The sequence below is a fragment of the Mustela erminea genome, chromosome 10 (assembly GCF_009829155.1).
Source record: "Mustela erminea isolate mMusErm1 chromosome 10, mMusErm1.Pri, whole genome shotgun sequence".
NCBI classification, from domain to species: Eukaryota; Metazoa; Chordata; class Mammalia; order Carnivora; family Mustelidae; genus Mustela; species Mustela erminea.
Genome location: NC_045623.1, coordinates 103029501 through 103042350, shown reverse-complemented (window position 1 = coordinate 103042350; position 12850 = coordinate 103029501). Strand labels below are relative to the sequence as shown.

General features: G+C 48.1%; 1 protein-coding gene across 4 annotated transcripts in view; it reads right to left on the bottom strand.

Annotated features, from left to right (window-relative positions):
- CLSTN1 (calsyntenin 1) overlaps positions 1-7886 on the bottom strand; it is a 78252-nt gene extending 70366 nt beyond the window's left edge. For 2 of the 4 annotated variants that reach the window (XM_032303020.1, XM_032303022.1), the window contains exon 1: positions 7543-7886. In XM_032303020.1, the coding sequence (XP_032158911.1) occupies positions 7543-7633 (91 nt within the window). In that variant the 5' untranslated portion in view covers positions 7634-7886. The remainder of the gene's footprint in view (positions 1-7542) is intronic. The other 2 variants (XM_032303021.1, XM_032303024.1) reach the window with 1 other exon arrangement.
- Positions 7887-12850: the final 4964 nt, after the last annotated feature.

Genomic DNA, 12850 nt, shown 5'->3' with positions numbered 1-12850 from the left:
ACCGTGCCCAGGAGCATTTCCACAGTGGCCACAAAGTGGAAAACCACCCAAATGTCCATCGACTGAGGAACACATCAACAAAATGTGGTCTATTCGTACAAAGAAATATCATTTTAGTCTCTTAGGGCTGCCAAAACAAAATACCATAGACTGGGCAGCTTCTGCTCGACAGAAATGTATTTCTCACAGATCTGGAGACTGGGAAGTCCGAGACCAAGGTGCCCCGGGTTGGGAGTCTGCTGAGATGCTCCTCGTTCGCAGCTGGCCGTGTTCTCGCTGTGTCTTCACTTGGTGGAAGGGCCCAGGGTGGGGTTCTCTTTTACGCGAGAACTCATGCCATTTGGGAGGGCTCTATGTTCAGGTCTAATCACCTCTCAAAAGCCCCACCTTCCAATACCATGATTTGGGGAAAATATAGTTTCAACATATGAATTTTGGAAGGACACAAACCTATGGTAAATGTTATTCAGCCATAAAAGGGAATGAAGTTCTGATACACGTTACAACACAGATGAACCCTGAAACATCAACTGAAAGAAGCTAGTCGCAGACAGACCACATATTGTCAGACTCCACTGATATAAAAATGTCCAGAAGAGGCAAATCCTTAGAGACAGGAAGGAGACTGGTGGTTGCCAAGGGGGGGCGGAGACAGAGTGAGAGCTAAGGGCTCAGGGGCTCCTCTTTGGGATGATGAAAATGCTCTGAAATGAGGGCACATGGCTGGCTCAGGCAGTAGGGCATGTACCTCTTGACCACAGGATCGTGAATTCAAGTCCCACATTGGGTGCAGAACTTACTTTTTTTTTTTTTTTAAGATTTTATTTATTTATTTGACAGACAGATCACAAGTAGGCAGAGAGAGAGGAGGAAGCAGGCTCCCTGCTGAGCAGAGGGCCCGACACAGGGCTCGATCCCAGGACCCTGGGATCATGACCTGAGCCGAAGGCAGAGGCTTTAACCCACTGAGCCTCCCAGGCGCCCCTAGAACTTACTTTAAAAAACAAAAATAAAATTATTAGGGGTGCCTGGCTAGCTCAGCCGGTAAAGCATGCGATTCCAGATCTCAGGATTTTAAGTTCGAGCCCCACACTGGGCATAAAGAGTACTTAAAAATAAAATGTTTAGGAGCACCTGGGTGGCTCAGTCAGCTAGGCAACCAATTCTTGATTTAGGCTCAGGTCATGATCCCAGGGTCCTGAGATCGAGCCCCACATCGGGCTCCTTGCTCAGTGGGGAGCCTGCTTCTCCCTCTCCCTTTCCCTCTGCTTGTGCTTTCTCACTTGTGCACTCAAATAAATAAAAACTTTTAAAAATAAAAAAATAATAATTTTAATAATAAAATCTTTAAAAAATAATACATTTTAAAAAAGGAATGAAGAGGGGCACCTGGGGGGCACAGCCAGTTGAGCACCTGACTCTTGGTTTCAGGTCATGATCTTGGGGTCCTGAGACTGAGCCCTGTACTGGGATCTGTACTCAGTGGCGAGTCTACTTGAGATTCTCTCTCTCTGCCTCTCCTCCCCACTGCTCACCCACACACACGCATGCTCTCTCTCTAAAATGAATAAATCTGGGGTGGGTTAAACCTCTGCCTTCGACTCAGGTTATGATCTCAGAGTCCTGGGATCGAGCCTCAGGTCTGGCTCTCTGCTCAGCAGGGAGCCTGCTTCCCCCTCTTTCTCTCTGCCTGCCTCTCTGCCTACTTGTGATCTCTCTCTCTCTGTCGAATAAATAAAACCTTTTTTAAAAAAAAATAAATAAGTAAATCTTTTTTAAAAATATTCTATTTATTTATTTGAGAGAGAGCATGAGACGGGGGAGGGGCAGGCAGAGGGAGAAGCAGACTCCCTGTGGAGCAGGGAGCCCAATGTGGGACTGGATCCCAGAACTCTGGGATCATGACCTAAGCCCAAGGCAGTCGCCTAACCAACTGAGCCAGCCAGGCGTTCTTAATTTTAAATAAATCTTTTAAAAAAATTAAAACTGGGGCACCTCGGTGACTCAGCTGTCAGGCACCTGCCTTTGGCTCAGGCCATGGTCCCAGGTTCTGGGGTTAAGCCCCACATCCGGCTCCCTACTGGGGGGAAGCCTGCTCCCTTTCCCACTCCCCATTTGTGTTCCCTCCTTCGCTTGTGTCTCTGCCAAATAAATAAATAAATACAACATTTTTAAAAATAAAAAAATAGAAGAGGGGATGAAGGAAAAGAAAGTCTTATTTTGACAAGTAGCAGATTCTAAAAAGTTCTTGTCACAAGAGAATCAGACTAGTCCCAAACAGATGGCTGAAAGACAATATTCACATCTGACCTAAGGTAAAAAAAAGGAAAACACGATTCCTCCTTTACTTTGTTACCACCTACTTCTTATTGGAGTTCTGGAATAGAAGATGTGTTCTATGGTTTTTAAAATGTTCTCAATTCAGTTACTTTGAAGTAAATGAATTTTCATCTAAAACTTTACAAATGAAAAAACCTTAGCAAAACATCTTGTGAAAAACTTTAACAATGATATCATCCTAAAGCTAACTGAGAAGATGAACAAAAATATGCCTAAAACAGAGAAGAAAGGACCTATCAAATCGGGGCCAAACAAATGCAGTATCCCCCGTTCCTAGGGGGTGGCAGCCCTAAGAAAGGACGGCCAAGGTCCATCCTCACCTCACAGCCGTCAGTTTGAGGGCGCCCGGCTCTGGCTTCTGCACAGTCACTACTGCCATCAAAAATGTCACTTTTGTTTTGGTTTGGTTTTTTTACAATACTGGGACACACCGCTGAATAAGTCATTTCCCCCAATCTTGAATCCCTATTTCTGAAGCTTAACCAAACTCTGTATTTTATAACAAATCAATTATCTTAAATTACACTTATAGAAGACACAACGTATTTTCAAATACTTCTGCTTTTACCATATCAAGACCACAGAAAAAGGAAGATACATTTTTTTAATAGCATAATGATCCTAAACCACAATTAACCAGAGTAAGAAATATATTCTTGGTGATTTTTAAGGATAATCAGAACTCTTATAAATGAAACTCTTCTTCAACTCTTATAAATGAAAATTTTACGCTTGCCTCCAAAATTATAATTTTCCTGCCTTAGGAAGCAATAATAAAAATAACTCAATTCTGGGGCACTGGGGTGGCTCAGTCCATTAAGCACCTGCTTTTGCCTCAGATATTGATCCCAGGTTCCTGGGATGGAGCCCTTCGTGGGGTTCCCTGCTCAGCAAGGAGCCTGCTTCTCCCTCTCCCTTTGCCTGCTGTTTCCCTACTCGAGCTCCTCTTCTCTCTGTTAAAATAATAAATGGAATCTTTTTTTTTTTTTTTTAAGATTTTTTTAAATTTATGACAGAGAGACACAGCGAGAGAGGGAACACAGTACGGGAGAGCTGGAGAAGGAGAAGCAGGCTCCCCACAGAGCAGGGAGCCCCATATGGGACTTGATCCCAGGACGCTGGGATCATGACCTGAGCTGAAGGCAGACACTTAACAACTAAGCTACCCAGGAGCCCCTAAATGGAATCTTTAAAAAAAATAAATAAAAAATATTTCAATCCTTTTTAAAAGTGTCTTAAAACTTGGGGCGCCTGGGTGGCTCAGTGGGTTAAGCCTCTGCCTTTGGCTCAGGTCTTGATATCAGGGTCCTGGGATCGAGCCCCGCATCAGGCTCTCTGCTCAGCAGTGAGCCTGCTTCCCCTTCTCTCTGCCTGCCTCTCTGCCTGCCTGTGATACCTCTCTCTCTCTCTCTCTATGTGTCAAATAAATAAATAAAATCTTTAAAAAAAAAAGTGTCTTAAAACTTTAACATCCTCATATTAAACATTAAGAGATGGTTTCATAAACTTGGAGCCAAGTCCTGAAACCAGTATCATGGAATTACAGCATTTTCTAAGTTGAATGTAAAAATTTTATATTTCATTAAAATTTCATTTATGGGTCATATCTTCATATCTAAAACTGAAATATCAATTGCTTTTTTTTTTTTTTGGTTTAAAAATCAAATAGTACCGACACAGATAATGTATGATATGAACTACTAAAACTTCCTTTTGCAAAAGAATTGCTATGAAACTGCTTGATTTTATGCTTTTCCTCCTAAAAGGGGTCTGCAGCCAGAAGATGAATTCTAGGTAACTGAAGGTTCCAGTTAACTGAGTTAGAGCTCCTAAATTGGAATACATTCAGAATTATTAATATTTTATCATTTCTGGGGTGCCTCAGTAGCTCAGTCAGTTAAATGTCTGCCTTCAGGTCAGGTCATGATCCCAAGGTCCTGAGTTCAGGTCCCACAGCAGGCTCCCTGCTCAACAGGGAGCCTGCTTCTCCCTTTCTCTTTCCCTCTGCCCCCTCCCTGTTCATACTCTCTGTCAAATAAAATAAAATATAAAAAATAATAATAATTTAATTAAAAAATAGATTTTTAAAAAATATACTTTATTTCTTTAGTAGTTATAAGCCTCCTATGTGAAATAAATCACATTTACTCCCAGCAATACAACTGCTAGATTAAGTATAATACTGACATCTGTATTCAAAGGACTTTTCCTCAGTTACTTTTGAAAAACAAGGTAACAAATTAAGAAACTACTTTCCAAAAAAGCAGAGAATTACAGTATCTTTAAAAATCAGACTCAGATTGGTGGCCACAAAGTACATCCTTCAAAAGCTGCTACAGATTTTTATGGTCTAATATCCCCAACACTGCAATCAACAGAACAGATCCTTGGAAAATTATCTACTAATGAATTTCTATATCGTGATGCAGAATTTAGATTTGTTTTATAGTCTGTAATGCCTTTTTCAGTATACAACATTTATCTTTCAGAAGAGAATTAGGACATAAAAATACTATGCTGTCAAAACCGAGATAGAGCTGTCCATCCATTCAGTCACTCAACAAATACTGAGAATCTACTCCCACCATGTGGGGGTGATAGGATTCACATGAGAACAAAACAGACCAAACACCTTTCTGTCTTGGGGCCTATGTCCTAGTGAGGACAAAATAAGATAAGGCTGTTTGAATGGGCTTAAGTGCTATGGAAAGAGAAAAAGGAAGGCAGGGAAGGGAGGATTCAGGGGCTCAGAGAGATGAAATTGCACAGAGGAAGGTGAGGAGAGGCTCGCAGAGAAGTCTGTGTACAAACAAACAGGAAAATAACAATTAAAATTATTTCGCTGGCTTTGAAGTGCAGTCCATGCTCGCATTAAAATATATATATTCATAAGCTTCCTATATTCTCCATTTCAATTTACTATTTCCTGATCACTGACTCACTGCAAAGAAAGCAGGCAGCCTAGGGCATGCCAAGGATATGCCTAATATTTTGATTTACTTGATGTTTTTTAAGAACTGCAGCTACAGATTAGAGTGAAATCTGGAGTTCTCTATTAAACAACCAATTGACAGTCAAAATGCAATTCACATTACGAAACCTAACGTTCTCTCCAGCAATTTATATGCGATATTTATCCCACTAATAATTATTAGAGATAGCTAGAGTATGGCCAGCTGTTCGTATCATACTGTCTTAGAGGAAAAAAAAAAAAGTCAGACTATTAGTTGAAATGATCACCTAAAATGAGCCCACAGGGGCATCTGGGTGGCTCAGTGAGTTAAAGCCTCTGCCTTCGGCTCAGGTCGTGATCCCAGGGTCCTAGGATTGAGCCCCACGTTGGGCTCTCTGCTTGGAGGGGAGCCTGCTTCCCTTCCCCTCTCTCTGCCTGCCGCTCTGCCTACTTGTGATCTCTGTCTAATAAATAAATAAAATCTTTAAAATGAGCCCACAGAAAGTGTCTCTGGCAAATTGCATATTTACATATAAAATCCACTTGCAACCCCTCAAAATGAAACCATTTTATTGGCATTTCTTGTAATATTCACAAGACATTTTCTACATTGCAGGCTGGGAAAAGAAAAAAAAAGCAAGAGAATAACTTATGTTTAAAATGTGTTTTATTTTGAAGACTAATTATCCTTAAATACTATAAATGCACCAAGAAAAGCTTAGAAAGTCAGCCAATGACAAAGGACTCAGTACTCAACATTATCTTTCACATAAGATTTGTTAGTCCACCACAGTGAGGATATCTGATAAATGAAATTTATATTTATTGAACAACCCAAGTAATTCAATAATGAATAGCAAATGGAGATGAGCGGACAAACAAGAAAATATGGATCTTAACAAGAAATGTTATCACTGACTAAACGAAATATATTTGAACTGTTCCCAAAAATACTCAATCCAAGCACATATTTTTGAAATGTGTGGGTTTTCCCCAAGAGAAGCAGAACTTTGACATTTTCTCTTGGACAGATCAGACTTTCAGACCTCCGTTCCCACATCTGGAAAGAACATTTCAAGCTCAGCTTGATGTAACTTTTAAAAATCAAACCGAGAGCGATTTGATACTTAGTGACTGAGACGTAACTATGACAGTTAGAGATGAAGTATTCCAAGTTCATCATCCTCCATGTGAAGAAAGGAACACAGAACAAAAGATGCATTTGCCTCTTCTGCCCTTTAATTTTTGAACACCATACTTCTCTCCGTCTGTCACGCCAAGGAAGAGAAAAATGAGGATTTTTGTTAAAAGCCTGCTAATACGAAATAGGACTGTTTCATTTAGACTTTCGTCAGGTCTCCCCCTCCCAGGCTTTTGATGAAAAATTAAAAATCAGAAGAATAGATCCAAGTCCTCTCCAGACTACACCTAGATTACTTTGCTCCAAGGCCAAGGAAAATGTTTACAATTCCAAGATGCACTCGGAAGCATGCATCTGCAATGCGTAAGCTTTTCGCTGGCAAGATCGGCCAGTATCAGAGAGCGTGCACTGTTTAAAAGGTTAAGTGGATGAAGGTTAAGACAACAAAACAATCAATTCACTAAGACATTTTTGTTGTTGTTGTTTTTCCCAAGTAACAGTACAATACTGTCGGCCCTGAGGAATCAGGGAGGTTTCTGCTGAGGATCTGAAAGCCTCCGAGCGATGTAAATCACCATCAGAAAAACTGCACCAAGGTGTCGGGGGTGCGGAGAGGCAGATTCCCAACGCGGGGTGAGACCGCGACCGTAAACCTCCTCGCGATTTCACCTTCGGATGAAACGTGGGAGGGGAGCGAGAAGTTTCGGCCGCTGCCCGTCTGCAAACAGACGAGATTTAAAGGACCCCGGGGGGAGGCGGCAAGGGGCGAGGATGCGGCGTCCGCGGCGCAGCGGCAGAGCGCCGGGACCCCGGCAGGGATGCGGAGGAGTGGGCTCTTATGTAAGCACACACCAAAAACTGCGTGCACCCCCCGCCCGATGCACGAGCGAGCACACAACACACGTACACGGCCTCTCACCGGGCTGCACCCCCGCCCGCAGGCGCTGCGGCGGACGGGGACCGACCCTCGCGCCCGTCGGCACGTCCCCCCAGACCCGCGCAGCCGCCACCCGGGGGTCCGGCGCCCCGCCCGGGGACGCAGCCCCGCTTCGCCGGCCCCCGGCGCCCGCCCCGACTCCCCCCGGGCCCGCCCCAGCCCGCCGCTTACCTCGCGAGGCCCAGACCCCGCCGCCGCTCAGCAGCCCGGCCAGCAGCAGCCAGGCGGCCGGGGCCAGCGCGGGCGCAGCGCGGCGCAGCATCGCTCCGGCTCCCGGCGCCGCGGCCGGCCCGAGGCGGGAGCGGCAGGCACGCGCGCGGGGCGCCGAGCAGGGTTCTCGCGGCCCGGGGCCGGCTGCTTCGCGCCGCGGCGAGTCCGGGGTCCCACGAGCCGCCGCCGCGACGCTGGGCCGCGCGCTCGGGCCGCGGGCGCCCTCCCCTCCGCCGAGGAAGCGCTTGGCTGGAGGCGGCGGCAGCAACTAAGATGGCGGCGGCGCGCTCTCTCGGGTCCGGCGAGGGTACCGGCGGGGGCGGGGTGGCGGCGGGAGGGGCGCGCGCGCGAGCGGGAGGGCGGGGTGGCGGCGGGAGGGGCGCGCGCACGAGGGAGAGGCGGAGTGGGGCGCGCGCGCGCGGGGGCGGGCGGGAGGGCGGAGGCGGGGCGCGCGCCTCGAGTCGCCGGCGGAGCCCGGAGCGCGCGCCCGCGGGGCCGCGCCTGGGGTACCTCCCGGGAGGCGGCGAGATGTATGGGGGCTGCACGCCCTGCCCCCGCTGCGGCCGAGAGCATCCATCCCTCATCCCCCACGCGCGCCCCCAGGCTCCCGAGCCCGGCCCGCGGTACCCTGGGGCCAGCGCCCGCCTTTCAGCCCTTCGTACCCCCAGTCCCGCGGCGGGCAGACCGCGCTGGAGGGTGCAGCCCCGGGACCCTGATTGCCAACACGTTGGGCCACTTCGGGGAAGGCACGTCGCCTCCTAGAGTCCTGGTAATCTCGTCTGCCAAACGGAGGTGATGACAGGGAACCTGCGGGGTCGTGAAAGGTTTTCAAGGAGATGGAGGTCAGCGAAACGCACTTTGTAAACATCATGGACTGCGCAGCACGTGCTGCGGCTGTTCAGCCCTGGGAGGGGGCGTTAGCTGCTGGGGGCGGGTGGGGGGAGGGGGTCCGCCTGAATTTGTAAGTCCAGATTCCTTCCTTTGCTGGAGAAATCTGTGATGGCTTTTTAAAAAGACGGCTTGTGCGTGCCCTTTCTAGATGATCTTAGCATGATGCCAGTGGTCCCTTAGAAATGCAGAGATCCAGCTGGATGAAGAAAGGATCCTCCTCCAGGCTGGAGTCCTCCCCTTCTGTCCTGGTTCCCCCACCTTCCCTCCGCCCCTGGGACCACCCCACGCTGGAGGAAAGGACTGGCACAGTCATGGATGGGCTCCTGTGCCAGATGCTGCGAGACATTATTGGCCCCATTTTGCAGATGTGGGAACAAAGACTGAAAGGCAAAATGACATCCCCGGTTGTGAATACTGAGCTCTCAAGGCCAGGGAGGTGATGTTAGGGAGACCCCCAACAGCAAAAGCTAAATAACAATGAAACATGAATTATTCAAGACTGTGCGGGAAGAGCTATCCAAGGTGATTGGAACACTGTGATTGTCATAGCCCTGATAGCTAAGAGGGTTGGTTGGCCAGGCTGGTGGGCTTTGCTGAGGCCAGCTTGGCGTGGGGTTCCAGAGGTGGGCCCCTTTAGAGGCTGAAATTAGTAGGAGGCCAGGGGAGGACTTACCTAGGAGGGTAGTGGGGGAAGAGCCCAAAAAAGTAGATTCAGGCCAGAGTGTGAGGTGTGTTTGTGGCCGATGATTCTACTGGCCGCAGGAAGACCTTGAACAGCAGTGAACAGAGGCATGATTGACCTGATGGGAGTTTCAAAGCTTCCTGTAATGGAATATGTTCCTCTCTGTCCTTTGTCCCTCAAAGGCATCCTCTACCAAAGCCTGCAGAGTCCACATCTCCTTCCCCTGCCACCCCCTTCCCTGGGTCCAAGAGGACAGGCCTGCCCTTGGGTCAACCCCTCCCGAGGTACCTGCCTGGCCCCTACCATCCCCAGGCCGCCCAGCTCCACTGCTTCCAGCCAGCACTGCAGAGTCATCCTCTCCAAGCTTTGCTTTATGCTTCCCTCCCCCTCCAGCTCCTGCGAGCTCTTGTTGCCACTTTATCTGGTCCAGGCAGCTCTGCCAGGCTTCCTACCCCTCAACCTCAGGTCCCACCCAGCTGACCTCGGGGCCTGCTCTCTCAACACAGTCTGTGCTCCAGTGCATTGCCGCCCAGGGCCAATAGTAGGTAGCACATCCCGCCCCCGCCTTTGCTCTGAGTCACACCTAGGCTGTCTCCTGCAGGAAGTCCTCCGGACCATCAGGCCGTCCTTCCCTCGTCTCCACTAGCTCTGAACCAGGCAGTCCAGGATTGATAATCTGCTACTGTGTGCCCCATGTGTGTCCTTTTCTGCTCCCCACTGTGTTCTAGTGGAAAGGACCTGGAGAGCACAATCAGAAGCACTGGCAGGAACTCCGGTTGCTTCTACTGTGAATGATCTTGACAAGTCACGGAACTTTGAGTCTCTTTCCTCACCTGTGAAATGGGACAGCAGTACCTATTTTCTGGAGCTGTCAGAATTAAATGAAATGATGCAATCAAAGTGCCTCACAGAGCCTTGTATGCAGTGGGTGTAAACACACAGGAACTTCTTTTTTTTTTTCCCTCAGGGATCATCTAACCTGCTTGTATACTGTTGAACATACACTAAGCACTCAATAAATACTCAGCAATGAATTCCTGTATTCATTTTTGTATTGTGGCAATCACACCTCAGAGGATAAAAAACACCCCCTGTAGGTTTCCGGGGACCTTTGAGATGTACAAAACATAAAGTCAGAAAGGTATAATCTCAGAACTTTGTCTTGAGTCAATAGGCTGATGCCGAGAGGGAAAACGTAATGTATTCAGTTCTATTAGAAACACAAACAAAAGCCCTTTGGTGTCTAGAATCCTGATCCCTTTATCTTCTTACCCTCACTGTCCCTTAAAGAAACAAAGAGGTAGATCAAAAAGGTTCAGCAGCAGGTGGGCAGACAGACGGCCGGTGAGCTCAGTGCCACCTGCGCACGCGGAGATTTTGCCCAGAGGAGAGTTTGTCCGGCTGCAGGGCTCAGCTGGAGCGTCTTGGAAGCCAGGGAAACCAGTGAGCCCAGTTTCCAGTCTGCCTGACAATAGCCTCAGCCATATTGGCCCTTTCCAGAGGTCTCCACGTGATGGATTAGTTAATCCTCAAAATGGCCCTGAGATGGGGATGGGGATCGATCCAGACTTAACAGTTAGCAGAACGGAGTCTCCCCTAAGCTGAGCCAGCCGCTGAGACAGCAGCAGCAGCAGCAGCAGCAGGGGTCCCAGAAGCAGTGGGAGATGAGGCAGCACCCCAGGCTTGTCCTAGTCAGGGTCAGACATGGGAGGGAAAGGAGGAGGCTTTCATAACCAGGCCCAGGAAGACTTGAGCTTTTGAGCATAAAGTCAATCCATCTTTGCGATAGGTAGAAGAACCCAGAATTTCCAGGGTGCTGCATTTTTTGTAATGATACGTGCTAATAACAACGGTCTCTAGTAAGCTCTTACTGGGGACATTGCATTTATGCCTCCGACAACCTTTCCAGAAGGTATTTTTATTGTGCTAGATGAGAAAAATGTAACGTTTGATGAAGAGCCCATTGCTGGAAAGCAGGACACCTGGGATTCAGTTTCACGTAGGTCTGAGCCCCAAACAATGCCTCAGCCTTTATGGGAAATGACACCTCAAATACCAAAGCGGGGAGAAAAAGCCCTATGCAGGATCCCACAGCCTGAAGTCATCAGCCTGGTCCGCCACAGTCAGAGGTGGGACCCTGCCACCTGGCAGCTCTTCTGGAGCCATGGGAGGCATTCTCATCCAGCCTGGATTTCTCACCAGGACACTCATTCCCAGGTCCAGGGTTACCAAGAGGAGGAGACATGGTCACATGCAGGAAAACTCACTGCCAGGAAACTGAACCCCTATCAGGTGGAACGTTAGGACTGTTAGCAGTCCCAGGCCAGTGCTGGGGGGACTGAACTAGAGGCAGTAAGCCACTGTTGTGGTCACTATGAATGATACACTTGGAAATTGACCCACTTTCGGGATGCAGCAGAAGGCGGCTGTGGGAATCTTGATGAGAGCCACCGATCAAATGCCCCCAAAATACTAAAACCACAGCCCCCGTCACCACCACTAGGGCCCTCCTGGAGCCCCAGAAGTTTCAAGATCTGACCCCGTCTCTGCCTTCTGGTGGCCTGGACAAGTATCTCTGTGGCTGTGAAAGGGCTAGTCAAAGAGGGGCAAAAGCAGGAGAGACTCCAGTTACCCCCGTCCCCCGGGCTCAAACCCATCTCTATCAATTTCCTTTCCTTTTGCAGAATTTCCATTTAATTTTGTTTTACGTCCATAGTAAATAGTTATAAGGCTCCAAAGGCAAATCCGGAAAACAAGGTGCTCAGTAAAGTCTGGTTCCATTCCTGCCTGTTCCTCCCTGTCTCTTCCTTAAAATGACCATTCTGTCTGTTTTTGACTTATCATTCCACTGTAGGTTTTTTTAAATACAAGCAATGATTCAAATACACTTCTCTCCCCTTTCTTAAATAAAAAGAAGCATATCCCATCCACATCTTGCTTTTTTTCAATTAATAAAATATCCTGGAGATGGCCCCGTCTAGTATCCCTTTCAGAGCTGCATTGCACTCTCTTGTGCGGGGTGATATTCTGATATAATAAGAAATAGATAGTTGGTCTTCATCTCCAATTCCTAGCACAGAGCTACTAAATCCCTTGGAATTTCCTGGGTGAGAGAAGCATCTTTTGTCTTTTGTTGTAACGAGGCAACTCTAGGCAGGCTCCCAGATGGCTCCTGGTTGGGAGCTGGTCACTAGAATAAGCAAGCCGTGATTAGCTTGGAACTTTCACTCCCCCACCCCCACCAGTTCGGGGGAAAAGGGACCAGAGATCAAATTAGTGATCAGTCTTGCCAATGTGATGAAATCTCTCCAAAACTCCTGAACTACAGGAAGCAGAGAGCTTCTGGGTTGGTGGACACATCCACGTGCTGGGACATTGGGCGCCCTAACTCCACAGGGACAAATGCTCCAGGGCTCGGGACCCTCCCACACCTTGCCCTACATGCTCCTCCTCTGGCTGTTCACTTGTATCCTTTATAATAGCCTTCGTAATGAACTGGCAAATTTAAGTAAAGCATTTCCCTGAGTTTTGAGAGCCCTTATGGCAAAATATTGAAGCTGACGAGGCAGCCATGGGAATCCCTGGAAAGGTAGCCAAGTTAGACAGAAGTGGGAGTCACCTATAAGCCCACTACTTGCAGTTGGCATCTGAAGTGGGGGTGGTGGGGGCGCCTGGGTGGCTCAGTTGGTTGGGCGT